Here is a 22,998-nt window from a genome sequence, read left to right on the forward strand (position 1 = left end):
AAATAAATCTTAAGTATTAGAATGTCTTTATAAATTGCCTCTCGGTCTCTAATCAACTTGGTGAAAGAAGCCCCATCATTTCGGAAGCTACGAAATTCGGATGGTCACAAAAATTTTGAACAAATATTATGCATTAAAAAAATCAACTTCGTGAATCGCTTTCGAATTTGATCAATGTGCGATATTTTTTCATTTGTGATTATTCATCTAAATAAATTTTAAATTGGATGAACATGTAAAAGAAATTTCGTCACTTCACAATTTTTTATTACGTTTGATTGTAGTCTAATGGCTACTATTGCCTTATATCACAATTTAACTATTAAACCTAAAGGATAACTGAAATAATAAGAAAGTAATTTAAACATCCGGTATTGCAATGTGAATCATTTTCTGGTCTGATCGATGAGGTGCTCAAATCTTCTTTTATGTATGAAATTAAAGATTTATTTAAATTCTAATTCTTACATGCCTGCAGAAAAAAAAATTGTTAGGTTTTTTTAGCATAACTATTTGAAAAAAATTCTCTCTCACATAACAATAGTGTTAGTATATATAGACTTAGAGTACTATACTTCAAGCTCAAAGTATATATATAACACGGAAACCAAAATGGAACACAAAGTAAAATTAAAAATAAATTAAACTATTGAAATATTTTGGATTAGTTGCACTTTTCCTCTTGAACATTATTATTGGGTCACATGCAACTTTAGCCCTTAAACTTTAAAAATGCGCAAATTAACATTTAAATTTTTAAAGATTAAGGGCTAAAGATCACATAATCTACGATTCTGGGAGTAAATCTCAATTAACCTAAATATTTATTTCATATGTCAGTTGAAAAATATTAACTTTCTATTTGAACTCATAAATATTAGGGCAATTTACCCAAATAAATAAAGTAGATGAAATCTTTACTCAAATACACAAAACAAAAACATGTTATGTGCATGTGCAATTTTTCATTTCTATGTAATCCATGGAAAGCAACCACGGTTTCTAGTTTCTACATAAACCGTGGCTATCTAGAACGGATTATGATTGTTTTGTGTTGTGTGTAAACCGTGGCAAGTAGCCACGGATTACGAAGGAAAGAAGGAAGCCATAAACCGTGGCAGGCTCCCACAGTTTATGAAGATGGCTAGATGGTGATAAAACGTTGTGGGAGGAAGAGGGAGAGGGACTGATATACTGATCAGTAGTCAGTACTATCCATTAGAAGAGTTTCAGAATTTGAGTGGAAAAAAGAAAAAAAAAAAGACAGAATCTCAATCATATGACAAGTGAGTGGGCTCTTATTAAATTTTGTTTGCTTAATATAGTGTGAAAGAATATAATTCTGATTGAAGTTTATTTGCATTAGCAGTTAGCACTGTTAGCATGCTATATGCATGAGTTGAACTACACTTTCTTTACATACATAGAATAGAATAGAAGCCTTGAGGAATGGAATTTTTTTTTATAAAGTTTAAATACCAATGGCGTATTTATTGTCAATGGGGACATGATTTGATTTTGGATTGGGATGAGTATTCTGCTTAATATAAACTCGTATATAAAATAAAAATAGTAACTAAATAATGAATGTTTAAAGGATTCTTGATTTAAAATTTTATTACTTGAATATGAAATATATTGTTTATCAATTTCATATTTACAGAGGTTTAAATTCATATATTTTTTTCACTAGTGATTTTTCAAAAGCATTTTAATTCGTAAAATATTAAGATAAAAGAGACTTTTGAAGACTAAGAAATCCTTTAAATGTGATCCTTTATTTAGTTTTTTATTATAATAATTTAAAAAAATTGAAATAAACACATTTAAATAGATTTAGCATCTTTTTAAAATTAAATACATATTCAAAATACAAACTAAATAAAACTGAAATTTAAAATTTAAAATTTCTGTTTTAGTTCTAACATTTTTAATTATTAAAAGATTATCATTTAAATATACATCCAAAAATTATATTCAGTAAAATTAAAGATTTTAATTTTAAAATCTAAAAAATAAATCTTAAGGATTTTAATTATTAACCCACACATCTAAAATCCTACAAGAGATCATATTTTGAACTAATATGTTAAATATATTTTTATTGAATAAGATCTAAAAAATTTAGCTTAATTATTCATTTTAATTCTAAAAAATTTAGCTTAATTATTCATTTTAATTATTTTAAAATCATTAATAAAAAAATAAGAAATATTAGATACATTTTTATCGAATAAAATATAAAAAAAATTAATCTTTTTTTTTTCTTTTTTTCCACTCAAATTCTAAAATTCTTCTAATGGATAGTACTGACTACTGATCAGTCCCTCTCCTTGTCCCTCCACAACGTTTTATCACCATCTAGCCATCTTCATAAACCGTGGGAGCCTGCCACAGTCTATGTGGCTTCCTTCTTCCCTTCGTAGTCCGTGGCTACTTGCCACGGTTTACACACAACACAAAACAATCATAATCCGTCCAGCCACGGTTTATATAGAAAATAAAAACCGTGGTTGCTTCCCACGGATTACATAGAAATAGAAAATTGCACATGCACGTAACATGTTTCTGTTTTGTGCATTTGAGTAAAGATTTCATCTACTTTATTTATTTGGATAAATTGTCCTAAATATTATGATAAACGACTTAAATAAAGTACCATGATTTTGTTTTAATTTTTATTTTGTATCATATAGTTGAATATCCTATATAATTTGTATCTTTGATCAGTTAACACTCACCAATGAGCGGAAAATTTTTCATATAATCAAATATGAATATTAGATAATTAATATAATATAATAATTTAAAATTTAAATACTTACCATTGTTATAACTTTCCACCGGAGGACCATACTTAGCATTGCATCTCTTAATGCAATCCTTCTTCTTTTTCGGATTATTTCTATAGCGGCTCTTGCATCTTTGAAGACAAAGTCTCAGCACATATTCCTTATTTTCAAGACCATAGCAGTATTTTGGAATACTGTCATACGATTCAACAATGATAGCACAAATAACAAATCCAACAATAATAATGAAAAAACGTGTTATTTGTTTATAGGTCACACCACCATTTCTAGCCATGTGTCTTCTTTTTGTTTTGGAAATGCAAATGTATGATATACCATGCATGAAGTTTTATAAAGGCTTAAAATTTCAGAATTGATATATTTGTTACTTAATTCATGTCCTTTTAAATCACCTTAAGGGTATCCCCTCGTATAATCAAAACCGTAAATTAATTTTGGTTGCCCCTTAAAGTCATTGAGTTTCGAAAAAAAAATGGTCTTTACATGTTTTGAGATTACGTAACTTATAATAATATATAGTTTAGGTGCATGCAGTAATATATAGTACCATGATACTATTTTTTTTAAAAAATTAAATTAATAATCGTAAAAGTAACAAGTCAAATTTAAAATAAGAGAAGTAATCAATCAAACTTAATTAATGTGAAAGAGATCACAAAAGTAACAATAAAAAAAGTTTTTATAGAAATGCACATAAAAATGTAGAAGGAGAACTCAAAAGTTACCGTATCGCGATCTGAGGAGATGCATCAACAGAAGAGACAACGAGAAAAGAGATTGTCGAAGTACGTAGTGGCATTGGCGCCAATAGCAAGGAGATGAATGACTGTAGCGGTGGCGGTGGCAGTGGCGGCAGCATTGGCACGACGACGGGTATAATTTAGGATTTCAATTAGGTCTTGCTCACTTTCCATCTCACTCGAAGCTAGCCCTAGTTTGCATCTTTAGTATGGGCTTTAAGTGTTTGTTTAGGCTTTTAAATATGTGGGTGTTTTAACTATATAAATGCTGGAATTTTTATTTTTGGGAGTTTTATAAATGGTCACAAATAGATGATGTTGGGGACGTTTTGAAAAATCTCCACCAATTAATAAGAATCTTGTAGAGTCTAAATCTTTAGGTCATAAAAAATTCTAATACTATATTATGAAACTATTTCTTCTAAAAATTTAAACTGATAAAAATAGACACATGAATAATTATATTTCTAACCCTTAACATTTTACTTCATTTAAGTGATTAATTAATGGAGGTCACTCACATAAAGTTGTTCAAAATAACTTTTTCTTAAAATATTTTATTTCAACTAATCAAATTGCCACACACATAATCAGTTAAATCATTATTTTTGTCATAAACCGGATAAATTGATTCAATAAAAATTAGGTGAACCAAATTTCATACCGATTTGAATTAGTATTTTTTTTTTATATATAAAATGACTACCACTACAAGATAGGCGCGTTTTAGCGGCGGTTTTTTCATGATTCGCGGCGGTTTTAAACCGTCGCAAAATCAAAGACCGGCGGTTTCTTGGACCGCCCTGGTTATGGGCGCGGGCATTAGGTTTGGCGGCGGTTTCCGCCGCTAAATCGGTATTTTGCGGCAATCAATTAAAAAACCGCCGCAAAATTCGAGTACCATGATGGCACTATTTCCAGTATGTTTACCGGCAGTTTTAAAACCGCAGCTATTTACTTCAATAGTCTCAAATTTGCGCCTATTTTGCGGCGGTTATAAAACGGCCGCTAATGTCAAATCAAATTGAAAAAAAAAATTGGATTTTTCTTTTAAAAAATGCTAATTTTTTTTTGTTTACTTTTATAGATATAATTTTTTGTCCTTTTTGGATTTTTTTAATACTATAAATCTTAATATTTTAAAGCCATTGAATCTAAGCTTGTGGCAAAAACAATAAAATTAACTGGAAAATAAAATAATATATTTATAAAAATATCAACATAGCAAATCTCTTGCTAAAAATTGCATAGTCAAATTTAAAAATATGTTTGCTTCAAACCAAAATAAGTCCAATCTTAGGATTCTATTTTTCACTCTATCCTTTCACGGAATTCATCCCTGCAGCGATGTTTGCTGGCAGCTCCTCACCTTGCTGTTGAAATAGATATCTCAGAACACTCTTTTTCTTCTCTGCTGCTGCTTTGAACCTAATAGATTACAAGCGTTACAATCTTAAGACTGTAAGTAGAAAAATGAAAGGAAGTAAACTTAGACACACAAAATTATGAAATATAACAACAATGAAGCATTTTATGAAACATCGGTTGAGCAAAAGCATTCTTTTAAATCAACATAAGATTAATATAAAAACAACTTGCAACCATTTCACAACAGATTTCAACACAAATTATTTACCAATAAGTAGTAATAGAAGTATGGCTTGAATATTAAATGTTGCGCGATGCAGATTTCCTTTTCCTTTACTTCCAACAGCAACACCCAATGCAATGTCATCAGTAGCTGCTCCATCCAATGTCATCACTATTCAACGAATGGATGCTATCAACCAGCACGACTAACATTGCTATAATCCGCAGCCTGTCAAAGGAACACAATCAAATTGCATAATAATAATAATAATAATAATAGAAAAATGAAGGAACCTGCATTCTCTTTAATAATAAAAAAAATTAACTAAAAATTTATTAGTTGATAATCAGGCATATAAAGATAGGACTATCAGGACTTAGTTTATCTGATAAAAAAACAAGCAGACAACTATCTCAATCCAAATTTTGATAATGACTTCAGCAATGTATATGCTTGTAAAATTATGCTTACTTTACTATATATGTGTTTCATAAAATTTAAGCGAAAAATTTTATAACTATAGTCTATAGTTATCCCCATCTTGTAATCATAAGACCTCAACATCATAGCATTATAATAGCATGAACATAGCTTAATACCGTCATTGGAACTTAAGGGTTTGAAATAGAAACATCAATCAGGCCGAGAGATTTATATCATTTTCCAAGCATTTCTAACACATGCCATGACCAAATTATGAAAGAAAGTTTCCTAAAAATATGCATATATACCTACACAACACGGGAGATCAAGTGAATATCCGCAAATCCAGAGTTAACATCTTAGAACTTAGAATATCAAAATAACTTCTTCAGAGATACTCCAAATCTAATCTTACGTTCCTATAAACATAGGTTTCCCAACATATAGAAAATTTATGAGAAAAAAAATCAGGAAGTAGTGCTCATCTCATGTGTAATTTCCACTCACTCCCTTAAAGTATATATTATAATTCACAGCCAAGACTAATGAGTTCTTTCTAAAGGTTGGGATGGCAAAAGGAGTAATATAAATTCTAAATTGTGTTTGATAAGTGTCTTAGGACAAAATATTCAGAAACATTGAGACAATAGAGACAGAGACAGGACGGAAAAAGAAAGGTCCCTGTCCCCTTTTTTTTTCAAGATGCCATTCTTTTTTTCCATGGCCTTTGTTGTTTGGCAGATGCATTTCATGCTCATCTAACAAAAATTTGCATCTCATAAGAAGCATCTCAAGAACATACAAAAAATTTCATCTACTATAGTTGTACTTTGACTTTAAAAGACCACACATCAATAAAATATGTTAGTTAATATGGAAATAAGCTTATAGTGAACTAATTCTGCCCAAGCATTCTCCCTGCTGGTTCTTATAAGCTCCTTCATAACCTAAATGCATACTTTGATATGAAAAACCTTTTTTTTTAGGAAAGGAAAAAAGTGAGCAACTAAATTAACCAGGCACACCATACTTAAAGATACAACATATATTAATAATTGATAATGGAGTGGTGATGAACACCTACTCAAATACCAAATATAAAAGACGAGCAGGATTCTAAATGCCATTGAATAATCAATGCTTTAAGTGATCAAACTACAGAGCTTAGACAAGAATATAGCACAATACATAAATGTCACTGTCAAGTGTAATGTTGTGCCTTAATGCTTAAAACCAAAGTTTTACATTTGTCCTTACCTTTTAATAATGGAAAAATTATCCATGAAACTAACTAGAGAATAGTATCAAGGAAAAAATGAGGCTCTTGATATTTTCATGTCCTTCCATCACAAAATAATTCTATGCACACAAAAATGCTAAATAATCATACTAGTTAACTAGTTCAATAAATATTAGGAGCTAAATTGACTTAAAAACTTACACTAAGAAATATCTTAAATCAAGGGCTCTCTGCTTCCATGATATTTTCATCCTACAAAAATGAGCAAAACCAATTTTAAAGTGCATAAAAAGAAAATTTAGAACAAATCAAACCAAAAAGAAAATGTATATAAAGAACCTTTTTACTTTTTAAATTTTTTCATACACAAGGTTAAGACAGCACAAGCACCTAGTGTATCTAATAACAGGTTAAAGGAGAAGAAATTAAATTGTCCTTTTGATAACAAAATTAAGTCTTTTTCTATTAATAACAAACTAAGTAGGAGAAATTATTGGTTATAAGATAAAAAAAGACAAAATAAAAATTGAATTATGATAAAGTCTAAATTAGTAGCACGGAATTGACTTTAGTATAAAATTGAATGCACAATAATATTATTCCTATAATATTTATACAAATCGTAATTTGTATATAAATCTTATTCATTTATAATCTTATTCTTTTAATCTTTATTAGCATAAGGTATACTAAAAGGAGAAAGCCAATGACAAAGGTAATGGAAAATCAATAAATAAACAAATTTTCAAAATAAAATTGTTTAGTCAACCGAAGATTGTTTGTTCTTTTCCCTTATACATTTTGATCAATCAACTAATGAAGTGAAACCGCAAGCATAAGCCATGTGAAGCATGCTTAGTTACTCAATCAGATGCATCACACATGCTTTATATATACTCTCCCATGCTTTATATATACTCACTTATAGACTAAGATAATTGAAAATGTATCAATCTTTAATCCAATTTGTATCACTCAATAAAAACAGAACACAACTTGTACTTATTATGTCCTCAGCAAAATAGCAAAAGGACAACATGGACATCAAAAGTTTTGGTCCTCACTGAAAACATCCTAGAAAAGCATCTCATGCCATCATCATTCCAATGATCAAGAGAAAACTATATATAAAATACACCAATCTAGATATTTATAATTCACTCCACATTCATTACTCAAATATGATAAATGGATAAATACAAATATTTAGCTTGTCTCACCTTACTGTCCATAGTGTAAAAGAATAACTGCACTCCCATTACAAGAACTCAAGAACTATGAATGCATTTTTCTTGCACAAATATGATAAATGGATAACCTGCGAATTGATGCATATATGTAAATACTCAGAAGCTATGATAAAGTTTGAGACAGTGTTTATAAGAATTCAATTCAATCAATGTGCCAATTAGAAATATATTACTCAGCAGCTTGCGAAAGTGTTTCCACATGTCCTGTAATATGTAAAATGGTAGACTAAGGGCCATCAACGTAGCCTAATAACAATCCCTAATAACCGACTGAACAGTTATAAAGTCAAGAGAGATACTAACAAAAAGTGCCAGAAGTTGTATCTTGGGACTTTTAAAACATATTTAAAACACTTGGCATATTGTCGAACACTTGGCATGCAAAAGCATAAACAACACAAAATAGTATTAACAAGCATTCTTTGTAACACCAATTCAAAATTCAGCACTAATGACATGAAAAATCAGCAGCATTTCGCAGTGGCTCAACAGAGTATCAGTCAATTAATTAAATTGAAATTCAAACTCAAGAAGCTATTAGCAACATGTTTAACTATGTATAAACTAACACTAATTCTAATAAATCCTAATTCTAATCTAAACTCAATTAACAGCAGCAAATAATCCTAACCAAATCAAATTAACACTAAAATCAACATATAACTAATACTAAATTAACTAAAACAGAGAAAAAAAAAAGATGATTTGAGAACCTGAGTCAAAGAACAGAACAAGAACAAAGGAGAGAGGGATGCAGTGGCAGTGACCAGTCGCTGCTGCGTTTGAACTCGCTGGAACTATAGTGGCTCTGTTCTAATTCTGCGACTGGGAATGAGGGAGGCAAGGGCCAGCTGAGAGCCACAGTGCGAGGTTGTAAGGAGGGGAAGAAGATGGTTGCGGCGGCATTGGATGGTAGCCCCCGGCGGCGAGACAGAGAAGGCAGGAGACAGGGGAAGAGAAAGAGAGAAAGGGTTTTCGCCGTGGTTGTTCGGCGAAGGTGGAAGAAAAAGAAAAAGAAAGAAGAGAAGAAGAAGAAGATGATGACGGTGGTGGTTCTGACAGAGACGCTGGGGGAGATGATCGATGTTGGCTCTGCGTTAGTGGTCCAAGAGAACCTAGGGTTGGAGTGAGTGAGTGACGGCCACGGGGGCACTTAGGGCCGCTGGCTCTCTTTATGATTTGATTGCGGGAGTTGGTGTTGGTTCCTTTTGTAGCAGAAGCCCAGACCGCTACCATAACCGCCTTTATTTTGTTAATTTGCGGCCATATAATAAACAGCCGCCAATTTATTGCCGCTATCCTCCATTTTTGCTGTAGTGTACAATATTTTTATTATACAAAATGACTAAAATATCCCTATTACATACATACATACATACATATATATATATATATATTTGTTCTCAAAAAAACCTACTTCTAATCCTCTCATCTCTGTGTTATCGTTCTCCTTCTTCTTCTCTCTGCCACCCTCGTCCATTTTCACCGCCGTACGCCACCCTCCCCCTTTCACTGCTTACACATTTAACTCTTAAGGTTACTGCATAACTCTCATCGCGCGCCTGACACCCAGCCCGAGGGAACCGTCGTCGCCAGAGGCAAAATCGTCTGCCACTCTCCTCCCCTCTCTGGCTCTCTGACTCTGCGACTACAATTTTTTCTACCTTTCTAACTATCTATTATAGTGTAATTGCGTCTCTTCCTCTCTGGTCTTTGGTTCGCTACTACTCTTCTCCTCCCCTTCGCCGCTAGTTCAAGTAAGACCTTCCATTTATCCTCTTCAATGTTCAATCTGTTGTACTTATACTATATTATTTTCTTCTTTGTTTTTTTTTTAAATATGCTTATTGATGAGCGGATATTTTATATGCATTTTGACATCATTTTTATATAGTTTTTAGCATATTTTATTTAAGTTTTATTATATTTTCATAGATTTTAGTGTAAAATTCATATTTTTGAATTCTACTTTGAGTTTGTGTATTTTTATACAATTTCAGGTAATTTCTAGCTGAAATTGAGGAGCTGGAGCAAAAGTCTGATTCAGAGACAGAGAAAGCACTGCAGATGCTGTCAGAATCTAACCTCCATGCACTCGAAAGAGCTTTTCTGGAGCTACACAAGTCCAAATGAAGCGTTCTCAATGGCTATGGAAAATTAACATCCAGAGCTTTCCAAAAATATATAATAGTCATACTTTGCTTCGAAAATGAAGACCCAAAACTTGCGTTCAACGCCAGCCATCTACCCCAGACCTGGCGTCCAACGCCCACAGAGAGGTAGACAGCGTCCAATGCCCAAAAGGGGGCCCCTAGACAGCGTTCAATGCCCCTAGGGAGTTTTAGAACGTGAGAGACACTCAAGCTCAGTCCAAACACTCACCAAGTGGGCCCCAGAAGTGGATTTTCGCACTACAAGCTTAAGCCTATCATATTTCTGTAATTCCTAGTCATTAGTTTAGTATTTAAAGGAGAAGATCACCCTTGTTTAGGATCTTCTTCCCCACTTTTACATTTGAACCTGTCATTGTATTTACAGTATGAGTTTCTAAACATCCTAAGGTTAAGGTTAGAATCTCTACTGAGTTTTATGAATTAATAAAAGTACTATTGTTCTATCTCAATTCGTGTTTGATCCTCTCCTAAGATGCATCTTTATTCTTCAACCTTATGAATAAGTTGAACCGGCACAAGGTTATCTCTATTCTACATGAGTTTAGTGAGCGTCTTTCATCAAATATCAATGAACCACTAGCTTGAGGATACGTCTCTTAGATTGCTAATCCACGACTTCGTTGGAGACTTCTCGAGACATTAGTTCAGTCGAGGTGTGGGGAGATTAGTGTCTTTGTGGTAAAGGCTAGAACCAAGGTGCAACACTCTCTGATCCGGAAGATTCGACCTTGTCTGTGGCATTTTGAGTAGGATCACCAATGGAATGAACTGCAGGAGCTTCACCCTCATTCAAACTGGATGCGCACTAATCCTGGTGTTCAGCCTAGAGGAAGATTGGCGGCACTATTGTCGGGGATTGTTCGAGTTGTCGGGGATTGTTCGAGTTTGAACAATCTAACGGATTATCTTGTTGCTTAGATTAGGTATTGTTTTGAATTTTGTTGAGACTTTTATTTTTCTTTTTTTTTCGAAAAAATCAAAAACATTTTCAAAAATCTTTCTTTTCTTTGTTAATCTTTGTTCTTGTTTAAGTTTTTGTTGTTATTCTTGTTGAGTTTTCGAATTTCTTGCTTTTTTTTTTTCAAAAATTTTCAAAAATAGTGCCTTTTGTTTAAGTCTAGTGTCAAATTTTAAGTTTGGTGTCCTTTGTGTGTTCACTTTTTGCTTTGAATTTTTGAAAAGTGTTCTTAGTGTTCATCTTGATCTTCAAGTTGTTCTTATTTATTTTCCTTGTTTTGATCTTAAAATTTTTAGTTTAGTGTCTTTTAGGTGTTTTTCTCTTTTAATTTTCAAAAACTGTGTTTTAGATTTAAAAATTTTAAGCTTGGTATTTTTTAGTTATTTTTCTCTTTCCTCGTTAAATTCAAAAATCAAAAATAAAAAAATATCTTTTCTTATCTCTCCTTAATTTTCAAAAATATTGCATATTTGATTTCAAAAATTTTAAATTAGGTGTTTTCTTGTTAGTCAAGTTAAGAATTAAATTTAAAATTATATCTTTTTAAAATCTTTTCAAATCTTTTCTTTTAATTTGATTCTTCCTTATCTTAACCTCCTTTTAAAATTTAAATTTTAATAAATTAAAAACTATCTTTTTTATTTTGATTTCAAATCTTTTTAAATCTTATGTTCTTAAATTTTTTTTTCAAATCTTTATCTTATTTTGTTTCAAATTCAATTTCAAAAACAAATCTTTTTCAAAAATCAAATTTCAATTCTTATCTCTTTTAAATCTTTTTCAAATCTTTTTAAATTCCTATCTTATCTTTTCTAATTTTAATTTTTAAAATTATATCTTTTTTTATCTTTTCTAATTTTAAATTCAAATCTTTCCTAATCATCTATCTTATCTTGTTTTCAAATCTTTCTTAATTAGTTTGTTGTTTTCTCTCTCTTCTTTTTCAAAACCTCCTAACTAATTTTTCTCTCTTCAATTTTTGAAAATCTCTCTTCTCTTTCTCTCTCTCTTCTTTTTCGAATTATATCATCTAACTTTCAAATCTTTTTAATTAATTAACTTTTATTTTCAAATTTAATTAATAAATAAATAAAAATAATTTAATTCTATTTTTTCTTTACTTCTTTCTTCTACCTTTCTTTTACCATGAACCCAAATGGGAATGAACAGTTCAGAAGAATTTTGGGGTCCTACATGTCCCCCAACCCTGACTTCTATGGGAGAAGTATTAGTATACCTCCCATTGGAGTAAGTAACTTTGAGCTCAATCCTCAACTCATTATTCTGGTGTAGCAAAACTGCTAGTACTCTGGACTTCCACAGGAAGAACCTGTTGAATTTCTGGTAAACTTTCTACAAATTGCTGACACAGTACACACTAAAGGAGTAGATCAGGATGTTTACAGAGTACTACTCTTTCCCTTTGCTATAAGAGACCAAGCAAAGAGGTGGTTGGATAACCAGTCCAAATCTAGCTTGAGAACATGGAAGCAGCTAGTAGATAAGTTTCTAATTCAATACTTCCCTCCAAGGAAGATGACCCAGTTAAGACTAGATATCCAGAGCTTCAAGCAAGAGGACAATGAATCTCTTCATGATGCTTAGGAGAGGTATAGGAGAATGCTCCGAAAATGCCCCACTGAAATGTTCTCAGAATGGGTGCAATTAGACATCTTCTATTATGGCCTTACAGACATGGCCCAAATGTCTTTAGACCACTCTGTTGGTGGCTCTATATATATGAGAAAGACAATTGAAGAGGCTCACGAGCTTATTGAGATAGTTGGCATTAATCAGCATCTGTACTCAACCGCTGAGACTTCTATGAAAGGAGAGGTTAAGGTAATATTTACTGAACCTAACCATCCAGAACAGGATGGTCCATTGACTCATCAATTACACGCCCTTGCCCAGCAACTGCTAGAATTGCATGAGACTTTGAGAGAAACACAGGCTTCTAATAGGAATGTGGAAGCCCAACTGAGTCAAACAAGGCAGCAGTTATCTAAGCAGATAACAGAAGAGTGTCAGGCCATTCAACTGAAGAATGGGAAAGTACTAAACACCCAACCTCAATGTAACAGAAGATCAGGGGAAGAAAAACTCACAGAATGATACCAGATTGATGTCCAAGACATCTCTGAGGGTGTTGAACGCCCAAAGAGGAATGTCATTGGCATTCAACGCCAAGAAGAGGTACCTACACTTGGTGTTGAACGCCTAATATGGGACATTGTTCTTGGTGTTGAACGCCAGGAAGAGGGCAGTAACAAGGGCGTTGAACGCCCAAATAAAGGTAGTCAGACACATACAAGTGCTGATAACACCCTTCCAATTCCGTAAGCATTCAACCTACATCAACTAAAGTTGATGAATACAGGGCCAAGATGCCATATCCTCAAAAGCTTCGCCAAGCGGAAAAAGATAAGCAATTTTCCTGTTTTGCGGATTATCTCAAGACACTTGAGATTAAAATTCCTTTTGCAGAGGCTCTTGAACAGATACCTTCGTATGAAAAATTTATGAAGGATATCTTAATCCGTAAAAAGGATTGGAGAGTGGCAGAAATAGTCTTCCTCATTGAAGATTGCAGTGTAGTAATTCAAAGAAGCTTACCAGATAAACTCAAAGATCCGGGAAGCTTTATTATACCCTGCACTTTGCTTGCACAAGAACTGCATTGTGTGATCTTGGGGCAAGCATCAACCTGATACCAGTTTCATTAATAAAGAAACTCAGTTTAACTCACGAAGTAGAACCAACCCGCATATGTCTTCAACCTGTTGATGGCTCTATTAAGTTTCCATCAGGCGTGATTGAAGACATGATTGTTAAAGTTGGACCCTTTGCCTTTTCCACAGATTTTGTGGTACTGGAAATGGATGAGCACAAGAGTGCAACCCTCATACTAGGAAGACCCTTCCTAGTTACAGGATGAACTCTCATTGATGTTGAAAAAGGAGAAGTAACCCTGAGAGTCAATGAGGATGAGTTTGTGCTAAATGCTGTTAAAGCCATGCAGCATCCAGACACTCCAGAGGAGTGCATGAGTATTGATATCATTGATTTCTTGGTGGAAGAAGTGAATATGGCTGAGAGACTCAAAGAAGAGTTGAATGACATCTTTTATGATGCTCAGCCTGAGTTAGAGGAGCCAAAGGAAACTAAGGAACCTCTGAAAACTCCTAAGGAAGAAGACAAGCCTCCTAAACTCGAACTCAAACCATTACCATCCTTCTTGAAATATGCATTTCTTGGAGTTGGGAATACTTATGCTATGATCATAAGGTCTGCCTTAAAACCACAAGAAGATGAAGCACTAATCCAAGTGCTAAAAAAACACAAGACAGCTCTTGGGTAGACAATCGATGACCTTAAGGGCATCAGCCCAACATAATGCATGCACAAGATCCTGTTGGAGGATGACGCCAAACCAGTGGTTCAACCACAGAGGCGACTGAACCCAGCCATGAAGGAGGTGGTGCAGAAGGAAGTCACTAAATTATGGGAGGCTGGGATTATTTATCCCATCTCTAAAAGTCCCTGGGTAAGCCATGTCCAAATTGTCCCCAAAAAGGGAGGCATGACAGTGGTTCATAATGAAAAGAATGAACTGATTCCTACAAGGACAGTTACAAGGTGGCATATGTGCATTGACTATAGAAGGCTCAATAACGCCACCAGAAAGGATCATTTTCCTTTACCATTCATAGATCAAATGCTAGAGAGACTAGCAGGGCATGCATTTTATTGTTTCCTGGATGGGTATTCCGGTTACAATCAAATTGTAGTAGATCTACAGGATCAGGAAAAGACAGCATTTACATGCCTCTATGGCGTGTTTGCTTATAGGCGGATGCCATTGGCCTGTGCAATGCACCTGCCACCTTTCAGAGATGCATGCTCTCTATATTCTCTGATATGGTGGAGAAGTTCCTTGAAATATTCATGGATGACTTCTCCATCTTTAGAGATTCATTTGAATCCTGCCTTGACATTTAGCCCTAGTTCTCAAAAGATGCCAAGAGACGAACCTGGTTTTAAATTGGGAAAAATGTCACTTCATGGTGACTGAAGGGATTGTCCTTGGGGATCGAATTTTGAATAAGGGAATAAAAGTGGATCAAGCCAAGGTAGAGGTAATCGAACGATTACTGCCACCCACTAATGTAAAAGGAATCAGAAGTTTCCTATGACATGCAGGATTCTACAGGAGGTTCATAAAAGATTTTTCTAAAACCACAAAACTTATGTGCAATTTATTAACTACTGACACTCCATTTGTCTTTGACTAAGAGTGTCTGCAGGCCTTTGAGACTCTTAAAGCTAAGTTTATCACTGCGCTTATCATCTCTGCACCCAACTGGAACTTGCCATTCAAATTAATGTGTGATGCCAGTGACCATGCCATTGGCGCAGTCCTGGGGCAAAGGCATGACAAGCTTCTGCATGTCATTTATTATGTCAGCCGTATTTTAAATGATGCGCAGAGGAATTACACTACTACAGAAAAGGAGCTACTTGCAGTGGTTTATGCCATTGACAAGTTCAGATCCTATTTAGTAGGATCTAAAGTCATTATCTACACTAACCATGCTGCTCTCAAATATCTACTCACCAAGCAGGATTCTAAGCCCAGGCTGATAAGATGGATATTACTCCTGTAAGAGTTCGATATAGAAATCCAAGACAAAAAAGGGTCAAAAAACCAGGTGGCTGACCACCTGTCTCGGATTGAACCTATAGAAGGGACATCCCCTCCCTCTACTGAGGTCTCTAAAACCTTTCCAGATGAGCAACTCTTTGTCATTCGGACAGCACCATGGTTTGCAAACATTACAAATTACAAAGCTATAAGATTCATTCCTAAAGAATACAATACGCATCAAGCTCAAAAACTCATGCATGATGCAAAGTACTACTTGTGGGATGAACCATATCTCTTTAAGAGATGCTCGGATGGGATCATCCGACGCTATGTGCCTAAAGAAGAAGCACACAAAATACTATGGCACTGTCATAGCTCCAACTTTGGAGGACACTTTGGAGGTGAGCGAATAGGCAGAAAGGTTCTCCAAAGTGGATTCTACTGGTCCACACTCTTTAAGGACTCTAGAGAGTTTGTCCGTAACTGTGACAGTTGCCAAAGACTGGCAACCTCTCTCATGGTCACGACATGCCTCAGCAAGGAATCCTAGAGATTAAGCTGTTTGATGTATGGAGTATAGACTTCATGGGTCCTTTCCCAGCTTCATACTCAAATACCTATATCCTTGTGGCAGTAGATTATGTGTCTAAATGGGTTGAAGCAATAGCATCACCCACTAATGACACTAGAGTAGTAATGAAGTTCCTCCAGAAGAACATCTTCAGCAGGTTTGGTATTCCTCGAACATTGATCAGTGATGGAGGTATTCATTTCTACAACAGACAGCTTGACTCTGTTTTGAGCCATTATGGAGTTCACCATAAAATGGTAATACCGTACCATCCTCAGATAAATGGGCAGGATGAAGTCTCAAATAGAGAGCTAAAACAAATCCTGGAGAGGACAGTAAGTGCCTCTAGAAAGGATTGGGCTAGAAAGCTTGATGATGCTCTATGGGCATACAAAACAGCCTTCAAGACCCCTATAGGAACATCACCATATCAATTGGTGTATGAAAAATTCTGTCATCTGCCAGTGGAATCGGAACACAAAGCCTATTGGGCAACCAGATTCCTCAACCTTGATGCTAAAGCATCAGGAGAAAAACGGCTGCTCCAACTAAATGAGTTGGACGAATTTCGCTTAGCAGCATTTGAAAATGCAAAGATCTATAAAGAGAAAGCAAAAAGGAGGCATAACAAGAAGATAACTTCTAGATTATTTGAAGCAGGCCAAAAGGTTCTGCTATTCAACTCAAGACTCAGATTATTTCCAGGGAAACTCAAATCCCATTGGAAGGGACCCTATGTGGTCACTAGTGTATCACCCTATGGGTACATAGAACTTCAAGATAAGGACTCGGACAATAGGTTCACTGTCAACGGACAGAGAGTTAAGCATTACCTTGAAGGAGATATTGAGCCAGGAGGCTCAACATTGCTACTGAGCTAAGTACAATGAAGTCCAACTAAAGATATTAAAGAAGCGCTTGTTGGGAGGCAACCCAATGATCAAAAGCATATTATTTTCTATTCCTTTGAATATTCTTATTCTTGAATTAGTTTTCTTCATAATTAGTTTTTATTATTTTACTTTTTTTGTGTGTTGGTGTTCATGAAAAATATTTAAACAGAGACAAAATGATGTAGAACAGAAGGCAGAACACCCTAGAGGAAGCATCTCTCTGGCGTTGAACGCCAGAAAAAGGTGAAGAATGGGCATTTCACTACATCATGCTGGAGAATGAGGTAAAAGTTCTCCAAATAATTTCCCGTTAGATATCCAAGACAGGATGTCCATCCAAGTCAGGTTGGCCTATCCAAACCTCATCTTTCACCTATGTTAAGAGACTAAAGCACTGCTTCACATAGATACATTTATCCCAGTGAAAAGCCCAATCACCAAACAAGTGATGGAAAGCGCCAAGATACCAGAGGATCATCCCAAAAGGAAGGCATCTGAGCCTCCACAAGAGATCCCTCCAATTAAATATTGGACTCAGTTGAAAGCATCTGTGATTCAACTGCAAACCACCTTGGATCAACTAAGAGAAGAGCAGAAAGATCAGACTAGCATGATTTGCAAACTGGTCAAGGAGCAAGAGAAGCAGGGGCGTGAATTAGAAGCTTTGAAGCACCAAAAACCTTCCCCTGAAGAACCCAGCACCTCTCATGATTAAGGTGGTTGAGTTCCACCTCCCATATTTCTGTTATTCTAATTTCTGTTTCTCATATTTAGGATTACATGATCACTAGTAGTATTTTAAGTTCTATTTTATTTTTCTGTCTTTTAATTTAAAGAATTGCATAAGCATTAATAATAATATAGTTTTTATTTCCGTCAATTAGTTATAAAATAATTCCTCTTATCATCATCAAACTGGAATAAAATAGTGAATTTTTTTAGAAGAATTAAGATGCATGAATTTTTGAGTTATATAATAAGAATAGTCAATTATTTTGATGTGGTGGTATTGCCTTTGTCTTCTGAATGTATGAATGTGATGGTTTATCAGTGGCTAAGAGAAGGGGGGTTGAATCTTAGCCCCTTTTTTGCTTAATAACACTTGCTGTTTTTCAGAACACTTGAGGAGATATTTTTGTTTTTGTCTCGTGACTAGTCAAAAGATATTTTCTTTTTGTCTCGTAACCAGCCAAGAGATATTTTTCAGATTTGTCTCCTATACAGCAGAAACAGAAATGGAGTAGAAGAGAGAGAGAATCACACCAAGATGTATCCTGGTTTAGCTGCTAAGTGCAATGCAGCCTACATCCAGTCTCCATCACAACAATGATAGAATTTCACTATAATCATGATTACATACACCAATTTTCTCTAGGAACTAACCTTCCTATCCGGGACAAATCCATAATCTAATTCCCAATCCTGAACTTGACTTGGTCACTGCCAAGCTTTCAATTGCAAAGTGCTAACCTAACTTGCAAGGGGATTCCCACAGAATCATGAAACACAACACAGATGTACAAAGGACCTCTAAGGACATATATGGCTTTTTCTTTTAATTTTGCATACTCTGCCTTTTTTCGCTCTATGGCTTTTTCTTACAAACCTCACTGTTTGCCTTTTTCTATGAGACTCAAGACAGACAAAACTAAACAGAAAAATTACAAAATGAAAAACATTGAAGGAGAAGAACTTCTGTTAGCTTGGGTAGCTATGAGAACTCTGTGCCTTGCACTCTTTTCTCCTTACTTCAAGCCCTGGCTGTTCTCCCTTATTTATAGAAGGGGAAGCCTCCAAGGTTGAAGCTCTTGAACCGAGCTAAACTTCTTCTTCTTCATGCAAAATCGGTTCGGCCAGAGAGAGAGCAGAGAAAACCGAATGCTATATCTAACATGCAATTACCTCTGTATATAGTATATATAATAGGGCTCATTTTAGTTTTTTCATGTAACGATAATAGAATTTTTAAATTTTGATTTAAAGCATTAGAAATAATGCTTATACGCAATTTTTTATTTGAAATAATAAAAAAAAGTTCTTATAGGTACGTTTTAAATTTTTGAAATTAAATGCTTTTTTGTTTTTTGAGTTACTTTTTTTTTCTTTTGTTTTCAAATTTTCATTTTGATTTTTTTTAAAAAGAATTTAAATTTTAAAAAAATATTTTATAAGGTAGGTAAGATTTTTTTAAAACAAATACGAAAATATTTATGTAAATATCAATATCTTATATTAAAATAAATAAATTAAAATAATTTGTATTTTTTTTTAATGATTTTTTTCATGAATTTTCCATGGATGTATATAGTGGTTAGTGATTAGTAGTAACATGGGACTAATATTTTTTCTGACAAATTAGTAACAACATGAAATAAGCGAGAAAATAGTCGCTAATTCCTCACTAAATAAGCTTTTGATTAGTGACTCAATTGCAACCAGTTACTTATAAAATTTTCTTGATCAGTTTTGGATTTGTTATAACTCTGCGACAGATTTTCAACGAGATTAGCGAGTAATTTGCTACAAAATAGGTAGGATATAGTTTTTACTTTGCGACAAGATTGCAGTTGCCAAGTCGCTCGCTAAATTAAACATGCGACAACTTAGCGACAAATGTATTTCACCCGCTAATCAGCAACTTGAAATCAGCGAACAAATTGTGTCAGTTGTTAAACGGTCACAAATTTCTCACTACTTAGGTCCTAGGCGCTCAATATCCGTATTTCCACTTTAGCGACTAATTAGCGAGGAACAGTTCCTTAGCTAAATGATTTATTTATTGCGACGAGTTAACGACGACTATTTTCTGTCGCTACTCTTATTTTGAATTTTACAATATTATGCGACAAATTAACGAGAAACTAGTTGCTCGCTAAAAAATAAAAACTTTGGTGACAAATTAGCTAGGAAATTATCCATCGCAAAATGCATTTCAATTCTTCGTGACGGAATAGTTAGGAACGTTGTTCCTCACTAATTAGCCATTTCGCACAAAGTTTATTTAGCGACGAACTTGTGTGTGAATTGTTTCTCGCTAATTGTATATCAAACACTTGCGACGGAATAGTGACAATAATATCACTCGTTACTTTACTTTTATTCGATTGAACCCCTAAGTGACTGATTTGCTAGAACATTGTCACTCGCTAATTTATTTGTGACAAATTAGTGAGGAAATTTTCTCCGCTCTTTTTTTAGCCACAAAAGTCAACATGCGAGAAACAAACTTACTCGTAAATCTCTCGCTAATCAGTCGCTTTTCTCAAGTTCAGGTATTTTGTGACTGCTCATTAATTTTGTCGTTAGTGCGTCACTAATTCGTCGCTAATTTGTCAAATTCTTGTAGTGAAACTATGAAGTCGTCCTTCTACAATAACAGAATAAGAAACCGTTGTTACACACTCTTTTAACCAGCCAATCCATTTCTACCAGAAACCCATTTTCTTTAAAATATCGAGTAAAAGACAAATAGGTCCCTAACCTTTTAAAACGAGGACATTTTCGTCACTCAATATTGGAAAATATATTTCGATCCCTCACGTTTTAAAACGGCTGACAATTATACCCCTCCGTCCATTTTGGACAAAAAACGGCAACAGAGCCAGCTGACATGGAGGGGTAGAGAATGACGTGTCCGTTACACTTGCTAAAGTGGATTGGGACAAATTATTAGTGGACAAATTCATCCCTTAAGGCCAAAATGACGCCGTTCTTCCGATGAATTCAATATTTCGACACTCTTCTTCTCCACCGCGTTCAACTGCCGCCATTATCACCCTTCTTAAGGCCTGCAAGACCATTCATCACATCTACCAAGTCCACGCCTCCATCATTCAACGAGGTCTAGAGCAAGATCACCTCATTATCTCCCGCTTCATTTTCCTTTCCGCCTCCTTTGCCGCCACTGCTTCATATTACACCTCCGTCTTCGACCGCGTCCTTGGCCCTTCCCCTTTTCTCTGGAACTCCCTCATTGGAGCCCACACCAAAGGAAGTTACTTTTTCGACGCCCTCTCTGCTTTTATTCGCATGAAGGCACATGGGTCTCTTCCTAATAGGTACACTTACTCTTCTGTGATTAAGGCATGTTCAAGCATGTACAGATCCTGCGAAGGAAAATTGCTCCATGGCTCGGTGTTGAGGTATGGGGGTTGAAGGTGATATTTTTGTTGGAACCTGTTTGGTTGATATGTATGGAAAATGTGGAAAGATTGGTGATGCTCGCAAGGTGTTTGATGGAATGTTTGAGAAGAATGTAGTTTTATAGACGGCAATGGTGGTTGGCTATGTGAAGGTTGAGGATATGGTGGAGGCAAAGAGGCTATTTGATGAAATGCCTCAGAAGAATGTGGCATCATGGAATGCGATGATATGGGATTTTGTGAAGGTGGGGGATTTGGGCAATGCTAGGGTAGTGCTTGATGCTATGCCGGAAAAGAGTGTTGCTTCTTTCACGATCATGATTGATGGCTATGCAAAGGCTGGTGACATGGCTACCTCAAGGTTCTTGTTCGACCAAACTCCGAAAAAGGATATTGGTTAGCTTGATGTCGGCTTCTTTTCAGTTGGTTGCCTTATATGTATGTGCCATGTTCAGATATACCACTTCAACCAGACCAAGAAGGAGATGGCAAATTAACAATTTGTGTATTTAGTGGTCCCATTTTAGTGTGTTTGTGTGTATATTTCAAGGTCAAATTCAAGCATCTGGATGATGCTTTTGATATATCAAATGATCTCCAACATTTGTGCTCCCAAAAAATAGTAACTTAATTCTTGGAATGCAATTTTTTATAGTATTGCACAGGTGATACATACACGTATAAGGTTGCTGCTTCTCTCGAAAAAGCCTTGCAGGTATTACTGTATGTGTTAGGATTAGAATTAGTTTAAAACTTTCAAATTTAGGCCTTCATTTTAGTGCTGGTGTTTATATATATAGTCTTACATAAATATGGTTAGAGAAGAAGTTTTCTGTTCCTGCATTGCAGGGATTTGAGCATGTGTATGGTGACATTGTGAGTGGGGTCATAGATGTCAATGAATTAAAGTTCTTGATTAAGCATATGGAAGGTATGGTGAGAAAGATGGATAGGTATGTTAGTAACACTAAGAATTTGTATAGTGAAATGGAGGTTTTGAATCAATAGGAGCAAGCTATGAACAAGGTTCAGAATAATCAAAATGAGGAGAGTAGGAGAGTCTTTGAGCAGAAACTCGCATGGCAGAGGCAAGATGTTAGGCATCAAGGACTAATTTGTCCATTAAAAATTTGTTCTCCATCCACATCAGCAACTAAAACGGACACCTAACACTCTACCCTTCCAGGTCAGCATGTTCAGTTGCCGTTTTGAAGCCCAACTCGACGGAGGGATCTAAGTGTCACGCGTTTTAAAACGTGAGGGATCGAAATGTATTTTTCGATCTTGAGGGATGAAAATATCCTCGTTTTAAAAGGTCAGGGACCTATTTGTCTTTTACTCTAAAATATTCCATATAAAACTCCATTCCACCTTATCATACGCTTTGTTCATGTCTAATTTCAAGGCTAAATCCTGAAATCCATATATTTTGTTCTTTAGAAAGTAAATAAATTCATGTGCAATGAGAATATTATCACTAATGAATCTTGCTTTGACGAAAGTACTCTAATTAGCGCTTATAATATTCTCCATAACATTCTGCATCTTATGAACT

General features: G+C 34.7%; 1 protein-coding gene and 1 long non-coding RNA gene across 2 annotated transcripts; one reads left to right on the top strand and one right to left on the bottom strand.

The window, feature by feature from the left end:
- Nucleotides 1-4,804: 4,804 nt before the first annotated feature.
- LOC107625881 (uncharacterized) lies at nucleotides 4,805-6,064 on the bottom strand. Its single transcript, XR_015904886.1, has 3 exons — nucleotides 5,876-6,064; nucleotides 5,190-5,372; nucleotides 4,805-4,981 (listed from the first exon to the last, which is right to left on the bottom strand). It is a non-coding gene; the product is annotated as an uncharacterized LOC107625881 (long non-coding RNA).
- A 14,954-nt stretch (nucleotides 6,065-21,018) lies between these two features.
- LOC148575283 (putative pentatricopeptide repeat-containing protein At5g37570) lies at nucleotides 21,019-21,456 on the top strand. Its single transcript, XM_088506152.1, has one exon. The coding sequence runs from the start codon at nucleotides 21,019-21,021 to the stop codon at nucleotides 21,454-21,456; it is 438 nt and encodes a 145-aa protein (XP_088362278.1).
- Nucleotides 21,457-22,998: the final 1,542 nt, after the last annotated feature.

This window comes from Arachis ipaensis, chromosome B2 (assembly GCF_059453495.1).
Source record: "Arachis ipaensis isolate K30076 ecotype BB chromosome B2, ASM5945349v1, whole genome shotgun sequence".
In the NCBI taxonomy this organism is placed as follows: Eukaryota; Viridiplantae; Streptophyta; class Magnoliopsida; order Fabales; family Fabaceae; genus Arachis; species Arachis ipaensis.

Coding starts and splice junctions, on each gene's coding strand:
- LOC148575283 (XM_088506152.1), top strand. CDS start 21,019: ATGAATTCAATATTTCGACACTCTTCTTCTCCACCGCGTTCAACTGCC.